Source organism: Hippoglossus hippoglossus, chromosome 11, assembly GCF_009819705.1.
Source record: "Hippoglossus hippoglossus isolate fHipHip1 chromosome 11, fHipHip1.pri, whole genome shotgun sequence".
Taxonomy (NCBI): Eukaryota; Metazoa; Chordata; class Actinopteri; order Pleuronectiformes; family Pleuronectidae; genus Hippoglossus; species Hippoglossus hippoglossus.
The window spans coordinates 6,742,648-6,760,054 of NC_047161.1; the positions used below are offsets into that span (position 1 = coordinate 6,742,648).

Below are 17,407 nucleotides of genomic sequence, written 5' to 3' on the forward strand. Positions count from 1 at the left end.
AAATGACACGTTATCCCTCAAACTGCAGGCAGAGACAGTACAGTAGGTATCGAGTCTTTCCCACAGCTAGGCTGAGTGTAATGAGGTAAATTCAGACCTAGTGTTTGTAGACTCAGTTGTTAGTTCCACATGCATCTTGTTTGTAGTCTTACAACGTTCCAATATCTGGATCGTTGAGAAAGAATGCCACCAAAACAGCTCTCTTGGAAAACTCATTTTAAAGCATGATTGAAGTAGCGTTAAAATAATCAATACCTACCTAAACATATTTAAGACCTAGTATATAATAATATTCTAATGTACTTACACAGCTGTATTAGAAAACATTTTGCATTAAACCAGGTTTACATTTATTTTCTGAGCGGTATAAGCACAAAGAGATGTTAAAATAAGCCTGATTGATTTCCCTGTGCTATTGCGGGTGTGCCCTGTGCACATTACATTTGCATGAAATGAATGCAATACAACAATGTGACAGGTTTCCACTGGCAGAGGAGGTGCACATCATTGGCTTTGTGGTTTTCAAATGTCTGGTGTGACACCGTTACGTGCAGTTAACAGAAGTTTGTCAGCTGTTGGAAAGGACATTAAAATCACCTGATACTGCCCAAATGTGAGCTTCCTTTATTTTACATTTGACAGAGACAGGAAACAGATGAGAAATAAGAGCGTAGTCAAAAGAATTTCATGCTGTTGTCTGGCTGATTTTACCAAACACGACATGATTGGATAAAAGCTAAGAGATTAAAGTGAAGATACTTGTAGATATTCCAGCACCGACTATTCAAAAACATTTTTGCAAAACAGACGAGTACATTTTTTTCATTTCAATGCAGCTGCAACATGTTACAATGCAAAGTGAGGCATGATCCATTCTACACTTCATCTGTAGTAATCCAGTAGTCTGGTGTTAACAGACCGGGTCAATCCCCTACGTACACTAAATCCAAAGATATGAGATTTCAGTTGTTTCAGAGAATACATCACAACTTTCCCCATATATAGATTTTATGACCCTGAAAAAGAAAAGCAGCTCTGTGCCTACACGTGTTTCAGACTCAACAAAATGTACAACGTCACTGAAGAACGTTAAGGCAAAAATCAACACATGACAGCAGAGCAGCTCAGTGAGTGGAAGTAAGGCATCGACAGATCAGTACTTATAGGTGGGTGCAAGTATTCAAAAGGGAGAAATGTCACGGCCTCAAAACGATCTCATGCAACACCAAACATATAAATGCGGCAGCCTTTCCAACATCTGTGATCTCCACTTATTCTATAAGAGCATTGTAGGGTCGCGTTTGCCATTAAAGCCACCAACTGCCGGTATTTTATCTTTTTGAGTATTTATCTTACGAGTCGAGTGGTCCAGCATAACCACACAGTAGCGGTGAACTCCAAATACTGTCGAGACACGTCGGAACTAATGAGATTTTAAAGTTTGCATTTATTTCAGAGATGTCAAAACAATCATAAATACCGAGCAGCTCACTAGTACAATCACCCAGCAACAAAAGTGTTTTAAATAGGCCTCAATCTGATGAACGCTCTTCTGGAAAAAGTGATCAGAACTAGTTTCTAGGTGACAACTATAGATGCAGCTTTTCATGTATATTACAAAATTGTTAAATGCTGATTGACAGCGTCATTTAAACGGAGCAGCAATACGTCACTTAAAACCCCAGTTTGACATTTCAAAGTTGAGTGAAACTGAATTTAGGATCCAACTTTCCTACCTGGCTTGTGCTGTGACCGGAGCTTTACCCAGAATGTACTCTGTTAGAATAACTCACATGTTTGATTCCCCACATCTTTTAACAATTGTTCTAAAAAGCTCAAATGTCCAGGCAGGTTTGGCAAGTTGGACGGACAGATTCAGACAAAGGGACAGTGTTGGCTGATCTGAATGGTTCTGGCAAACAGTGTGTTGCTGTTAACACGTGCACAAGTCTTTTCCCCCACGAGAATGGTGATGATTTTGTTCCTTCAACGCAAACTCCGTTCCACAACCATTGTTCATAAGTGTGAAAGTCCTTATCCAGGTCCACCGTGATCAGGCCCAAATTACAAGTCACCTACCACAAGAGACCTTAGTAGTCTGACAGCATGATCCCTATTTTGATGCGTTGATCTGTAGCACATAAGTGGGGCTGATCTTCTGAGGACCCAGAGCATCGCTCACTTATGCTTTTTGGTTTGGCAGAGGGCGTCGGAACAGCAAGATGTGCGGCTCTGGAGGCGGACGAAAAAAAGAAAAGGGCAATATGTCAGCAGAGATAATCATACTTGAACATCTGTGATGCTTTCTTAGTGGGGAAACTCGACTCTTGGAACTGCCATTACACCTTTTTTGGTTTTAATGGAAGGTGTGACTTCGCATCTGTTGTCCATATGCTTGTGGGCACCAAACCTATTGAAATGTTAACCAATAACTGGCACACCTCTTCAACAAGGTGTAAAAGTGCACGTTTGAATGCAAGACACCCGACAAGAGTCATTAAAGGATTTATTTTGTCATAAAACAAAAAAGCCAATCATTTGCTCAGCTGATCAAACTAGACAAAATAATCCTCCGACCAACGTGACAAATATAAATAGCCACGTTGGCATCTTGGAACTGTGGCATTCATGTTCCTCTTTTTTCCTGAGTAGCCTAAAGATCAGTTGAATAAAAAACACATTATTAAACATAATGAATAGCTCTAGTCTTCTGTACTGTGTCATGTGCCTAGTTTCAGTTTATAATCAGTCAAAACTATTTCTCTTAGAACATACAGAAACATTTTATAGATATGTGACAGTAAAAGAAACTTTAACCCTGTGTCATCATATTATAATGTTATAACTTGTACAAAACTTTAGTGCAAAACAAATCCCGATGATATTTACTAACAAAAACCAAGACTTGTCTCAAACAGTCTGGTGATGGTCTGCTACTAGCTCCAGCAGCAGACTTCTAATAATAAACTATTTATACAGCCCCTTTTAAAAACACAGTAACAAGGTGCTTCACACATTAAAAATGAAAAATGTAAGGCAGACAATGGGAGGTGGTTAATAGCAAATAATAAGAACCAATTAAAAAACAATAGAGCACAGATACAGAATGATGACAGATGAGGAAAGAGTGAAAACAAGATAAAAATAGGGCAATATGACTACAAATCAATATCACTATCAAAAGTTCTACCTCGATTACGATTAATGAACGATATGAGTGAGGAGAGGACATGCAGCAGTAATACGACAGAACGTAGGGGAAACCCGACCGATTGTTTGGGGGAAATATAAACCGAATGAACCGATATGAGCGAAATTAAGTCAGTCCTTGTCCTTAGATACAATCAAAACATTATTTAAAGTTACAAATACACTAATATCAGGGTTAGGAAAAAGCAGACCTATAAAAATATGTCTTTAGGGCATTAAAAAGAGATTTTCTCAGGGAGATTGTTCCAAAGCGTGGGGGCCCTGACAGGAAAAGCGACCACGTCAAAAGTTGACCAACAAAAGCAGGCTCATATCAACATGGGATATTTAGGGCATCTTTTTAATTACTGGTACATCTTCAGCTAAGTTGTTGTGACGCGCTCGGTGTCCCAGCATCGAGAGGACATACCTGGCTGGTGAATCATGTAATGCACCCATCCTTGGCTCTGTTGGACACCCAGGTTCCTCCACTCGGTCTCAGACATCAAGTGGGTTTTGGGAACACGCTTTGCGATGTCTTTGGGCAGCATTACATGTCTGTGGAGGGAACATACAGATGTTCAACAGAAATGTAAAAGCAGTGCATCATAAACCATGACAGTCTCAGTACAATGTTACCTTGGGTGTACTTATATTTGTTGTGGAATAACAGTGACACACTGACACAGTTAAAGTACATGTGGTGCTCACCTGTACTCGTATTTCTCATCGTCGTACTTGTCCGAGTAGTAGATCTGTTTGTGAGACATGATGGGATCTGCTGGAGGGGTTTTATTCACAGTTAGTCAACATTCACAGTCACACACGTAAAACACATTAGCGACACAGTTTAGCGTGGAGCGTGACAGCGAGCTTCAGGTCGTCATGCTAGGCGAGCCGTGCTAAGCTAACGTCGCTAAAGTTAGCCCGAGAAGAACTAGAGTTTTACCTCTTGGCAACTTCCGAGGATGTAAACAGTAAATCGGACGTTTCTGCGGACGCGCGACGCAAACATACGTGTGGAGAAGTTACCTTGTTGGTTGACAGCTTCTCCTGACGCGGGTACAGTTAGTTATTCCAGCTTCTTTTTTTTTTTGACGCGCTGCAGATGCGGTATGTTTCCGCCTCCTTTGTTTCCCTCTCGAATGTCGGCGAGCCCGCTTCTCACCGTTCAAATACACTTCGCCTCACCCCATTGGCCAATCGAAGCGAGCAGCTCTCCTGCCATTGGTCAGTTCGGTCAGTCGCAGGAAATTGACGCCATCACCCCACCGCCTTGCGATTGGCTGGAGAAAACATCCCCCAGGTTTTTTGATAGGGAGCCACGAGGCCAAATTCGAATAGTTTAATGTTATTGCACCAGACAGACAGACAGACAGAGAGAGAGAGAGAGAGAGAGAGAGAGAGAGAGAGAGAGAGAGAGAGAGAGAGAGAGAGAGCGAGAGAGAGAGAGAGAGAGAGAGAGATAGAGAGAGAGAGAGACAGACAGACAGACAGACAGACAGAGGGAGAGAGAGAGAGAGACAGACAGACAGACAGACAGCAAGATAAACAGACAGACAGACAGACAGACAGACAGAGGGAGAGAGAGAGAGCGATAGATAAACAGACAGACAGACAGACAGACAGAGGGAGAGAGAGAGAGCGATAGATAAACAGACAGACAGAAAGAGAGAGAGAGAGATAGATAAAGAGACAGAGAGAGAGATAGATAAACAAAGAGAGAGAGAGACAGAAAGACAAACAGAAAGGGAGCGAGAGAGAGCGATAGATAAACAGACAGAGAGCAAGAGAGAGATAGACAGACAGAGAGAGCGAGAGAGATACATAATGGATAGATAGATAGATAGATAGACATGAAAAACTATGAACAATAGACAAGTGTGCAGTAGTTGTTTGCATTTAAAGACAATGTAATGAGGTAGGTAGGAACATGACATACAAAATACAATATGTATATAACATGTGCAAATTCACAGTTATTGCAGGAGTGAGCTGAGAGTTTTGTTGTGGAGAGGAACTATATATCAGGGTTTTGAGAGTTCACCTTTCGACAGAGGTGAAGAGTTGCACAGTGTTATTGTTATTGAAAGATTTCCTGGATCTGTCCTTGCAGCAGCAGAGCTGAACCAGTCTGTTAGAGAAAGTGATCCGATGTCTGTCCGCTATGAAGATCTGGTAGCAGCTGCAGTAGGATCTGCAGAGTGATGACAACAAGTTTACAAAGTTATCATTCTGTCACCATATTACCAATAAAATTGCATATTTCCAGGTCCAATTCCATGATACTCATATCAAATTGTAGGTGCAAGCCCCCACCACCATCACATACACATCAGACGTTCTAGTCTTCAACCAAAATTGTAAAGTTTTAAACAAAAGTTAGTGGCATGTAGATTCATTTTGACCCCAGGCATTTTCCTTGTTGCAACACCTAGTCTGCAACACTATAAGGTCTTCCCATATTTTTGCATTTAAGTACATTAACCTGATCAAACTTTACTTTATTTATGTATTTATTCATATATCAACTTGCCTATTTATTTATTTGTATCGAATAGTGTTGTCACTTATATTAAAATAATAACCAACTGAAACCTTCTGGTTAAGCACATCATTTTAATGGCAGTGATTTGTTTGGGTTCTCATTGCATACATGCAGAGGCATGACTGTATTCACACCCTCAAGCGCCTGTAAAAACACCTATATATGACAGTTTCAGTTAATTAAACATGGGGCTCTTGGGTGGCCCCTGCGAAGTTGTCTGCTTCATTTGATTGCTGTCAGCTAATCCAGTCATGTGCAGACATGTAGGTTTCAAGTTTCAAGATTTATTTGTCATATGCAGTTAACACACGGTCGACAGTACAATGAAAGTTGTTGGACAAGAACAAACCACTCAGCTCAGCAGTGCAATAGTTAAATTAGAATCAAAGCACGGTATAAAGAGCTTACAATACAATACAAAACTAAAAGTGCAGTGTGTCATTCGCTGCAAATGAAGTAACAACTTTAACTGTATGGAGTGTGTGTGAATAGTTAATGCACATGTGTATGTACAGTTATTGCACTGTGTGTGTCTCGGTTGTTCTTCCAAATAAAGTGCAAACAGGCAGGAAAACAGATGGTTGTTCGTCTTATGAGTTTAGGAACACGATGGCCTGAAGGTATAGACACGTGTACATTTGCTTATCAAAGAAAAAAACAGTTCACAGACTAATAATAGAGAAGGAGTCAGATGATGAAATGGACGTCCACACAGGAGCAACAGGAGCGGAGGGGATGTCCATGTGGTAAAGTCCCTCAGTGTAAATATAACTCTGCAGACGTGTCAGTGTGTGGCTGGTGCAGGCAGCCTCTCCCTGCAGTATATATATACCATGTGTGTGTGTGTGTGAGTGTGAACGCTGTGTGTGTGTGCATGGGTCACACATGAAGCTGCATTATCAACACACTCAGGGCCTCCGTCACCTGCAGCTGTCAATCAACCAGAGCCCTGTCTCTTTACCCTGACGCGACACTTCTCCCCCGATTGGTCCAGCCTCGCTGCGGGGGCGGGCGCCGCGGGGGCTTTGCCGGGATCCCATTGGACGAGACGGCGCATTGGTCGACGTGACGCAGCGTGGAATTCCCAAGTTCCCAAGTTCAGCGGAAGAGAGAAGCGGAGAAAATAAACCCAAACAAAACGGCGACGCGGAGGAAAACAGCGGCGAGGCAGCTCCGGTAAATAAAACCGTGTGCGTGTTGTTCGTGCGACGCGGGGGGCAGCGGGTGTTGTTTGAGGCGAGGTGCCGGCGGCGGGGGCCCGACTGGGAACGCGGAAGAGTGGGAGTGGGAGTGGGAGATAGAGCCCCGTCCACCATCCTTTGTTTACCATCACGTCTCCACCTTGAATTCGGTTGCTACAACAACCACAGACCGTCATTTGTGCCCCCTACTCGCTGCAGCCGAGTAGACGAGCGTCAGGTGAGTGTGACTCGTCCCCGCATCACGGGTGGTTCTCGCCATGTTTGGTGGTTTGAACGGACAACGGGGCTCTGAATCAATGGAGGATCCTCTTTTTGGCTGGAAGTGAATGTGATCAGCTGGTTCTGGTTCCATCTGACTGGAAGCTGCTGTGTAACTGCGCAGCTCTATCGTGTGGGCGCCACCATATTGTTGCATAACAACGGCAATCTGCTCCTAGTTCCATGTGTGCGACGATTTAGCTCCCAAATTGTCCCGTAAATGCATAATCCCTTCCTCCTAGACTGTCTTTTATGTAACAACCAGCAGAATACTGCAGGTGAGAAGACACAATGTGACTCTCACGTGTAAGACAATGCCTATGCTGCTTGTTGTGTCTGTAATAACCAAGCTGCAGTCAGATCAATGCATGCAGGAGATAGTTGTAACCCCAACAGTGCTTGTGTCGTATGCATCAGGCGTGTTCACCATGTTTCTGTCTGCAGAATATCACTGAGCCGAATCTGCAACCGTGCTGTGCCGAAGTGAGCCTGCAGGCGGCGATGTCTGACCACAGCAACAGCACAGGGAGCAGTGCGTCCTCGACCAACAGCTGGACCCTCCTCTCCCCCGAGGTAAGACCCCAGATCCAGGGCACACATCAGGGGGGGGGGGAGTGCCTGGAGATCCGTGGGCCTGGATATAACTGTGGAGCGTTGGTTGTATGATTCTGTCTCGTGTAACATGTCTGAACCTGCAGCCTTGAGACGCCCACGCTGAGGAAATCACAGCGAAAGTTGTGGCCAATTGATTAGATTCTGTCCAGGTCCAATGTACAATCATGAAATGTGTGTGTATTTATTAATCTGTTTGCCACTGACTTTATTTTGTTAGTTTTTTTTATGGTGTATTTATGTGCAGGTATTTTTGTCTAAGTGTGACTGTGTTAAATCAGATAATTCATGACAAACTTATTGATATCAACCAAAGATCCTCCTCAGAATATATATTAAATTACATAAATTTAATTAAGAACACCTCATTGAAACTAAATGAGGCTAATACAGCAGCCCTTCAAAAATAATTCTACCCTCATGATGGTTAGAGTGCTCAGTTTTTGTTGTAGTATGTGGTGATGTTGAATTACAGAGGGGGAATAGTTTGTATGAGTTCCATTTATATCAGTGAGAGTAAAGGACTAAACAAGACACATTTGAATCCATTAATATGAGTGTTTACTTCACAGTGTAGAATTATATAGGAGCATGTATAACGTTTAATTTGACAATAAGTCAAACTTACTGTAGTTTGTAGCAGCAGTTGTCAGAAATCATTTTGGAAGTAATCTGATTACCTATCGTTTATCAAGACAACAACATGACACGTCACAAGTTACAAAATATAACTGTGATCTACTAGAATTATCACTACATCCCTCAGTCCGGGCATTTATGTGCGTAGGGCGAGCTCGCGCCCTTTTAACGGTTGTGCTGTAAATGTCAAGGTCAACATTGCCAATACGTGTACTATAGGTGTTAATGTTAATGCTTGTAGGAAGCCTGACCTTTTTGGATCGTCTTACTCCACAGGAAGCTGCTGTTGAGAATGTCGGGCCTGTGGACGACGGCACCGAGAGCCTGGGCGACGTCCCCAGTCTCTCCGAGGAGTTGGCAGGTAACCGACAGCGAACGGAGCTGGAGCAAGATCTGCGGTTATGGGTTGTGACATCATACATTTCAAATTATAGTCTGACACTGTGTTGATCTCCGTTCAGGAGCTGCTGTGGAGTTCAAACCAAGTGACATTCCAGTCGAGACTGTCCTGTCAGAGGAAGGCCATCAGGTTAGTACACAATAAACAACGTAATAATCTTACTTAGTACAGATGTTAATTTGTTTTTTATTATCATGCCAATACCAAAAAATGTATCAAGAACAAATCCTAGCCCGGAGCATATTTGCATATACAACTGTGAGGTTTTTTTGTTCCGTGTAATTTCTTGTTTGATTGTGTAATCTGACCACATTTACATACCTACTCTCCAGCATATTGTAACTGCAGTGGAGTTTTAACAGTTCAGCACAGGCCAGATCTTTAATATAATTACATTGGAACTCAGTAGAGTGTTTATCTCCACCAAAGCCCAATACTCCCCTTAAGTTCAATCAAGCCACACTAATTTGCACATATTTATAGAAACCAGTCTAATTAAATGTTTTCAGTCACGCTCGGTGCTCAATTGAGTGTGATGCTCGATCAAATGCTGGTTTTTAACTTGGTTAACTTTCTCAGGCGTATATGCAACTGCCTATGCTCAATATACATTTAACACTTGAGAACTTTTCTCTTGAAATTGTCACTTGGAGCCACATAGGAATCCATTAAATGGTAGAGACATACTTTATACAATGTAGGGTTAAGGAGACAGGTGCACGTTAAACTAAATCATATGACTTTATTGCAAAATAGACACCTTGATGGCAACAAATGTCTCTCTCTCTACTTGTAGGTTTGTCAGGAGACGTCTCCAGTGTCCAGTGAAGGTCCCATCCCTTCTAGTCCGGCCCAGATGAGTCCTATTCCAGACGACCCCATGGACCCCCCAGACCTCGACATGGAGAGCCAGGCTCCAGTTATTCATGAGATTGACACCAGCTCGCCCTGCAGTGACAATGAACTCCTAGGGGCCACACCCTTTGTCACCAACATTGATATGGAGGATCAACTTGATATTTCTGCTGCTGAACTACTCCCATCTGAGTTTGAGGAGTCCTGCTCTGCTCCCGTGACTGATCTCCCTGTCTCTGCAAACCCAACATTTGACACGCCTGCTGATGTAGAGCAGGATCTTGCGAGCCCCGCTGAGGAGAGTCCTGTGTTCGACGTTGAACCTGAGGTTAACGTTGCCACAGAGACCATTACAGCCATCAATCCTCCCTCTCATGTCGATGCTGATGTTAGCTTTGCTCCAGTAAGCACCGAGCGGCCAAGCCCTGCCCCAGAGAGCCTGGTGCCAGAGGAGCCCGTCGATGAAAGTCCTGCACCAGAGACTGTTGGTTCAGTAGAGGCAGAGGAGGAGGCAGCGGTAGAGGAAGAGGCAACAGAGGCAACAGAGACATGGGAGACAGGGGAGCAGGACGAGCGAGAAGAAGAGGAAGAAGATGGTATGGAATGGATGCTGCATGAAAGATATGTCAAGGCTAGAATAACCTGAGGGCTTTGTGTACAGTTTGTCCATGCTGGAATATATGTGTTTGCTGTGGGATACTTTTAAGCACTAGCTAATGTAAAAACATGCACAATATGAAACCAGATTGTGACTCAGGGAATCAAGACCAAGTAACAAAGCCGGACTCATCTTAAGGTCGATGACACGTCAGTTCATTGTGTAGTTTTCAAAGTCGTATAACCAAGTTATATGATATTTGGTTCCATCTCTATAAACCAGCTGCCACACAGAGAACATGGGGCCTTCATTTGAGAAATGAAATGAGAGTCTTCATGCAGATTTGATTAACGTGTTTCTTCTCTGTGTCACACCAACGGCTGGAGAGAGATTTATCAGTATTACAGAGAGGCATACACCCAGCTAAGAAAATAAGAAACTCCCATGCATGAAATTACTGTTGTTGTAATTTAGTGGGTAAATGTCACGAGCAGCACTAACTTTTCTTCTTTTTTTACACAGTGTTTACACACTGTTGAGTTTTACAGCACATGTGTTCACATACTTCTGAGTGTTTTGTGTGAGACAGTCTGCCTGTAGATGATTATGATTTTGGAATTAAGTCTAGTTTTTCTTCTGCTGTTGCCAAATACGTGGAGATGATTTGTTGAAGTCACTCATTGCTTCCTCTTTGTCATGTTTCTACTTTTCTCAGAGCCATCCACTAGTTTTGGCGACACAAGCGGCTTCGATGATGGCGTGAGGAGGAGGAACATCCCGCCTTTTGAGGGGCCGAGATCAAGAACGTCAGACGAGGACGACGAGGACGAGGAAGTGGAGTTCAAGCTGCCTGTGAAGGAGGAGAAGCCATGGTTGTCCATGAACAAGTGCATTGTGGGAGCCCTGATCCTGCTCTTTTTAGGTTCCCTCTTCCTCTCAGGTGAGTTCCTCTTACGTCTAACAAAGCTTGCCAGTGTGTTTCTGCTTTTATGGTCAGATAAAGGGAAAGTTGCTACCGTATCAACAATAAAAAGACATGATTAAGATAATTATTACCCAATCTCAGAGCCCATCGGCTTTCATCTGAACACAAAGTAGCCTCTGGGGGCAACGGGCAATTTTGTGTCTTCCGGTTTAGACAGTGAATAATCAGGCTCTTTCAGTCTCTTCCGTTCACTGTTTACAGTCAGACAAGTTTCTTTTATTGCACAAATCTCTTATTACCTAACCCTTAATAATGCTTTTTGACAGTTTTTGCTTTCTGTGTATCGCCTGCTTGTACCTGTTGCAAGAGATTTGACAGTTTTAGGGTTTATTGTAATTCTTTTTATTTCGCATTACCTTATTTGACAATGCCAGTATTTAAAAAATACATGAGCATGTTTTCAGCAGCAGTACGGTGTCTGTTCTCAGACCTTGTTGACTATAATGAACTGTGTCAACAGGTTTCCCCTCTGACCTGGATTATGGTACGTCTAGTACTAGATTAGTCAGCAGTGTAAGCTTCTGCACCAGCTGGCTGATACTCAGTAGCTTCTCCGAGCACTTATCCAGCCTAACACTTCGTGCAGTGGTTAATAACACGCATTTCTAACTGTACCATAACACTCTTTGTCACTTTGGAAGGGCTCACTGGATGATAAGAGTGCTTAAATTGAGGTGCAGGCCATTAGCTTGGTAAAGTAAATATATTACACCATTCAAAAGTAATTTCAAATAATCAGTCTAAATAAATAGTTTCTGTGTAGCTGTGGCCTGGCCTCAGAAAATGCACTTCACAACAAAAGAAGCTTATGTTGCTGTACGACTGCCTGGAAGCTGTGTCAACAAATCAGTCTGTTGTCAGACTTGTGTGAAAGATGTGTTTTCTTATCTGACAGGTGATTTTGACGCCTCTGAACTGAGCGATGGAGAACAAAGCCAGGTCTGTTCCACTGTCTCTCTTTCCATTTACTCAACCTCAGTGGTATATGTTGTCCGTGTGTGTCCATACAGTGCTGCCTTTAAAGAAAACTCACAACTTTCAGACAAATGATAAGATAAAAAGACGGGATTATTTTTGAAATATTTGTATTATTCATTTGCCAATGATTTTCCATCCAGGACTGGCTTAGCGGTGATCCACAGGATATGAAAGAGTTATTGGATAAACTGACACAGGAAAACCAACACATTGCTCTGCTAGAGGCTCAACTGCAGGTCAGTGTACAGTCATATTCATGCAAATTATGTTGTTTTATGTGGCCATGATGTCTCAATTCATTGCCACGGCATATTTACATTTAACACTTTTCCAAATTGTGTATTGTGTGATTAAGGCACTAGGCTTTAACCGTCTATTTTTCTTTCTCTTTCAGTCTCAGAAAGAAGAAATGGAGTCGGCACTTAAATCAGTGTCAGAAAGCGGAGATGAGAAAGGAAAAGCAGATCTGGAACAAGAAAATGCAAATTTGAAGGAGGAGCTGTCGTCTCTGCCAGAACTGAAGAAAGAGCTGGAGAGTCTGAGGGCCAGAGTGACGGAACTCAACCAGCTCACAGGTATGATGTGAAGTAAATCAAGTGATTTAATCGTCTTTTCTGCTGTATTTTTTAAGTCATTTACTATTTATTGAAATGAAAATGCAAAAAGGAGGGTACTGTGCAATAATAACTGTTCTCAGTGATATTTTTTTTTACTTTAACTTTAATATCTTATACTTACTTTACAGTTGATCAAAAAATGCCTCCAGCAACTCCTGGTCCAGCTCCTCAGCCCGGTGTCAAAGATGATCAGAGTGACCAGAAAGCAGCTGAGCCCGAGAGGAGAAAGGAAAAGAACGAGGGAGTCAAGCTGAAGCAGGAACTCCAGAGACAGAAGGTGCTTTTGGAGGAGAGCAGACAGAGACTGGAGGGGATGAAAAAACATGGCGGCAGCAGGAAACGCGTCACCGACAGTTTGGAGGAGATCCAGAAGAAGCTCTCTGAACAAGTCGAGAGGTGGGGGAAGAAGAAACCACAGGATTCCAAATGGAAAGGGAACAAAGGTAAAAACGTTGAGCGGGACCACTGGAAGAAAGAAGAAAAGAAGGAGTGGAGAGGAGAGAAAGAGTGGAAGCACGGCAAAGAGGGAGGATGGAAGGAGAAAGACGAGAAGAGGAAGGAGGAGTGGAAGCCCCAGAAGCAAAACTCGCACAAAGAGGCATGGAGGAAACACCAGGACGAGTGGGAGAAGAAGAAGGACGAGCGCAGGGTGGACAGAGAGGACCGGAGGAAGGAGAAGCCGTGGCACACCCAGCCAAGTAAAAAATCCCACAACCACAACCATAACCACCAGAATCAGCAGAATCAGCATCACCAGTCCCGCCAGACTCACCAGTACAACCACAACGACTTCTGGAGAGACCAGGAGCAGAAGCTCAGACGAAACTTCAAACCCCAGCTGGGCTGCACCTCTGTGGACGACTGCGCCAGCAAGGAGGGGCTCTACGCCGTGGAGCTGCCCGAGTTTGAGGAACTGCTGGAGGGCTACCTGAGCAAGCTCGAAGGGTCTGTGTCCGAGAACAAGGACAAAATTCGAAAGCTGACCGCGGAGTTCTTTGAGGACGGCGTGTTTGTCCACGACAGGGTTCGCTTCGGCGACTTCGCTGAGGACGTAGCGGACATTCTGGAGGACATGGTGGACGTCCTGGAAGGCGACGGGCAGAAGGACAATGACTCCTTGGAGGAGGAGATGGAGGAGTTTGAACGAGAAGCCCTCTGGAAGTTTGCCGCACAGCTTGAATTGAGTGTCGTTTGGGAAAAGAAGTAAAATACAACACTAGGATGCAGCACAAGTGGTGGTTTGGTAGGACTTCTCTCGCCTACCCTCTCCTCTTCAGAGCTGTAATTGTAGTAGCTTCTGGCGTAGAGTGGTTGTGCCTCTCATAAATGTGACCCTCCGAGTCTTTAATTATAAGCTTGACTCGTACGTGTCATTCTGGACTTAGGTGTTGTCAGCTACCTCTGTCAGGTCTTGCTTTCCTAAGTCTTTCAGTCATGTGTTGTGTGGGTTTTCCTCTGCTATATAGTGTTTTCTCAGTAACTAGTGCATGTTGCAGCTCATAATGTAAATTCAAACTGATAATATTCACATCACACTAAAACCTAGGGTTGTAAGGAGATGGTATTTGCAAATAATTCTGTTCAGCACCAGTGGAAACAGGTTGAATCTATTCATGCAGTTCATATCATATTAGATAAGTTGTCAAATACAGAAGGTCGTGTTAAATTGACCCTGAAATTTGACGTTCTCTCCCTTATCACGTGATCTCTGCTCCAAACAGGTTAAAACAAAGGCTCAGAGGTTTTCTGTTGATACTATCTGTGTGTAGTCAAGTTGGGTGTAACTGTTTGATCCCAGAGGATGAGATCCCGGTTCTTTCAGTGATAGGAATAAGATCAAGTCAGACCTGTTTTGTGAGAGCAGCACACAACACACAGACACACACACACAGAGACAGACAAAGAGCACTGTTTTAGAGCCCCAAGTGTTTGGCCTCTAGATTTGTTGGAGGTTTTTCCAACTGCCAGTTGACAGCAGATGTCTGGAACAACCAGGAACCAGTTTGCGAAGCTGCTCAAAGAACACAGCAATAGGACAAACCGATTTAGAAATGTACAGCCACGGATGAAGTGAAGACTGCTAAACCGCTTGAGCACTTTTCTCAAACATTCACATTTACAGCAACGTTTTAATTTCTCACGATTTACATTTCATGTACTTGTTTTAGTCCACCGGTTTTCTTTAATACTCTCTTTGCAATGTAGCCATGAGGACGTCCATCCCAAGATCTGTTTCAGTATTTTAATTTCATTTTCCTTTTTTTGTTGATGCAAATTGACATTTAGTCAAAAGAAAAATAAGGAAGCTGCTACATTTTATTTTGAATGAGTTGAATAAACGTGGCAAAGGTACGAGAATGGTACACAACATTGTCTATAAGGTATCGTAGCATTACGCTTTAACAGAAATATTTCTTTTTTTTTCTTTTTATTTCGTAGTAATGTTTGATATCCTGAAAGTTTCCCTCCTTCGGGGGATGTGAAGTGAAAAGCGACAGATTGTGATTGTTATTTCTCATTTTTCGGCTATTTTTTTTAGATTGAAAGAAGCTTTGAAGAGTAAAATGTTTATTTATTCTGTCAACTACACTGCAACACTTTTCCTTATTCGACAGAATTGCCACACTCTGTTGCAGATCATAAACTTTTAATGTGAAAATGTTGACTTTTCCTTTAGTTTACAGAAATTTAGTTTGCCAGCTACTGCGTATGTGCCTTTATCATCACAAATAAGGTTAGACTGAAAAAGGACTTTGATTTATTTTTGCTTCTGCGAGGATGAGAAGAAAACAGGTTTACACTACTTGCAATTATAGGGCAGAGAATGAATGTCAAAGGCTTTATTTATGATGTGTTGAACAGATTTTTATTTTATCTGCTGTGAGGAGTGTTTTTTCTTTTCCTTTTTCTTTTTTTAGACCGAAAGGGATCAAGAGAAAGTTTAACCAGAACAGATGAATCCTTTAATGAAACACATTTATGGAAGCAATATTTAAGACGTATGTTTGTCTTTGTGGGACAACAGTAGGTCTGTGTGTTTACTGACAATGTGGTCCATGATGTGCATGTTATTGATCACTGGACAGATGTATTGTTCAATTTGGATCATTTCTAGTTTTTCCTCATCATGAGTCTTGTCCTCTTTTAGGAAGTTCAGTGTTAAGTTCAATAAAAAAAATTCACCATCATGTTAACAGTGTCTGTTATTTAATTGAATTCATCCATTATGTGTAGGGGGGGGGGGGTTCAATGATGATATAACAGAATATATCGTCTGCCTCAGAGTCAGAGAGAGTTGTGTTAATGACTGTTTTAGTTGTGAAAGATTTACGATGATACTCAGCAATAAGTGACGTGTGACATCTGACTCAGTCACAGGTAGAAAGTGAAAGTGATGGTATGACAAGTATTTATTATCACAGCTATGATCATGAACTAATTGAAGAGCATCAGAGGTCAGACGTATAACCTGCACTCGCTGTACATAACCCCATTCGGCAATGCTACGTTGTTTACATTGACCTCAATTCATAATTATGTAATTTTATACCATATGATACATTGATAGGAATGATTGGTTAATATAAACAAGCTGTAGATTGTGTCTCTAATCTTATTGGTGGCATAAATGTATGCACTATATGACATCATTTTCTGACTTAAGAGTGACGCCCTTCTTCTCTCATTCCAAACATATGATCAGATTATTTTAGCATCTCTATAAGATTCAGGTCATGTCGTTCAGCCCTTTAAGTTTTGAAATATGCATTATACCATTTTCTGATTATCACTTCATATCCAATAATTTGCGGAGAATCTTGGAAAATGTGTTTTTCCGACCATATTTTTGTTGACCTTCGACTAGTCAGCTCCAAATGGTAATCATCTGGAGATCCCCTTTCAAGTGATATTCTCACCAAGTTTGGTGTAAATCCACCCATGTGTTGTTGAGTTATCTTGTACACTCACACACGTACATGGGGGGGCGAAAACGATACCTTGTTCACAGCTATGCACACGAGGCAAATATTTACAACCAGATTAAATCCTCTGAACAGGAACTCAGACATTCACAGACACAAAGTCACTTCCAGTCCGTCGCCACACAGGAACAGAGATGCAGATGAAGGAGAATGTGAGCAATGATTGAGAACGACTCATTCTCTTTGAACGTGCGCGGGATTCTTGTCATTCTTCGACTTCTTCGGACAAGTCAGCATGCAGGCGTCTCTGCATGTTTCTGTACTTTATTCTGTCCTCTAATTCTTCTTCTTCTTTGAGAGAGAGCATTTTCTCTCAATGACCTCCAGGTACATGGCTGAAGAGGAAACTGAACTACGTTTAAAGTGCATGTCGATCTCCAACTACAAAATATCAAACAGACAATGTAGAGAGGAGAAATGAGAGAGGGGTTGAACGCTTACACTCACATTTCCTCCTGAGCGATGTAGCCTATATGTCACAGTGCGTGTTCCTCCTGTCGTGTTTTGTATAAACTAATTCCTGCTGAGGCGTACACGATTCTG

General features: G+C 42.5%; 2 protein-coding genes across 6 annotated transcripts; one reads left to right on the forward strand and one right to left on the reverse strand.

Annotated features, from left to right (window-relative positions):
- Nucleotides 1-593: 593 nt before the first annotated feature.
- Nucleotides 594-4,362, reverse strand: cks1b (CDC28 protein kinase regulatory subunit 1B). Its single transcript, XM_034600427.1, has 4 exons — nucleotides 4,222-4,362; nucleotides 3,901-3,967; nucleotides 3,620-3,747; nucleotides 594-2,232 (listed from the first exon to the last, which is right to left on the reverse strand). The coding sequence occupies exons 2-4, from the start codon at nucleotides 3,957-3,959 to the stop codon at nucleotides 2,183-2,185; spliced, it is 237 nt and encodes a 78-aa protein (XP_034456318.1). The 5' UTR covers nucleotides 3,960-3,967; nucleotides 4,222-4,362; the 3' UTR covers nucleotides 594-2,182.
- Nucleotides 4,363-6,629: 2,267 nt separating this feature from the next.
- pbxip1a (pre-B-cell leukemia homeobox interacting protein 1a) lies at nucleotides 6,630-16,069 on the forward strand. 5 transcript variants are annotated; one of them, XM_034600375.1, is made up of 11 exons: nucleotides 6,630-6,913; nucleotides 7,642-7,770; nucleotides 8,725-8,809; nucleotides 8,910-8,977; nucleotides 9,645-10,299; nucleotides 11,017-11,241; nucleotides 11,747-11,770; nucleotides 12,182-12,225; nucleotides 12,405-12,500; nucleotides 12,659-12,839; nucleotides 13,010-16,069. In XM_034600375.1, exons 2-11 carry the CDS (start codon nucleotides 7,699-7,701, stop codon nucleotides 14,086-14,088), a joined length of 2,529 nt encoding a protein of 842 aa, XP_034456266.1. In that variant the 5' UTR covers nucleotides 6,630-6,913; nucleotides 7,642-7,698; the 3' UTR covers nucleotides 14,089-16,069. The 5 variants fall into 5 exon arrangements, with proteins under 5 accessions (XP_034456266.1, XP_034456271.1, XP_034456270.1 ...); XM_034600377.1 differs by lacking the exon at nucleotides 6,630-6,913 and adding an exon at nucleotides 6,936-7,156; XM_034600378.1 differs by lacking the exon at nucleotides 6,630-6,913 and adding an exon at nucleotides 7,232-7,475.
- Nucleotides 16,070-17,407: the final 1,338 nt, after the last annotated feature.

Bases quoted from the DNA above. Each gene is read 5' to 3' on its own strand.
- cks1b (XM_034600427.1), bottom strand. From the start codon at position 3,959: ATGTCTCACAAACAGATCTACTACTCGGACAAGTACGACGATGAGAAA. The intron at 3,748-3,900 runs GTGAGCACCACA...TTCCCTCCACAG, and splicing joins GATGAGAAATACGAGTACAG to ACATGTAATGCTGCCCAAAG. The intron at 2,233-3,619 runs GTATGTCCTCTC...GTCCGCCTCCAG, and splicing joins TTACATGATTCACCAGCCAG to AGCCGCACATCTTGCTGTTC.
- pbxip1a (XM_034600375.1), top strand. From the start codon at position 7,699: ATGTCTGACCACAGCAACAGCACAGGGAGCAGTGCGTCCTCGACCAAC. The intron at 10,300-11,016 runs GTATGGAATGGA...TACTTTTCTCAG, and splicing joins AGAAGAAGAGGAAGAAGATG to AGCCATCCACTAGTTTTGGC. The intron at 12,226-12,404 runs GTCTGTTCCACT...TTTTCCATCCAG, and splicing joins GCGATGGAGAACAAAGCCAG to GACTGGCTTAGCGGTGATCC.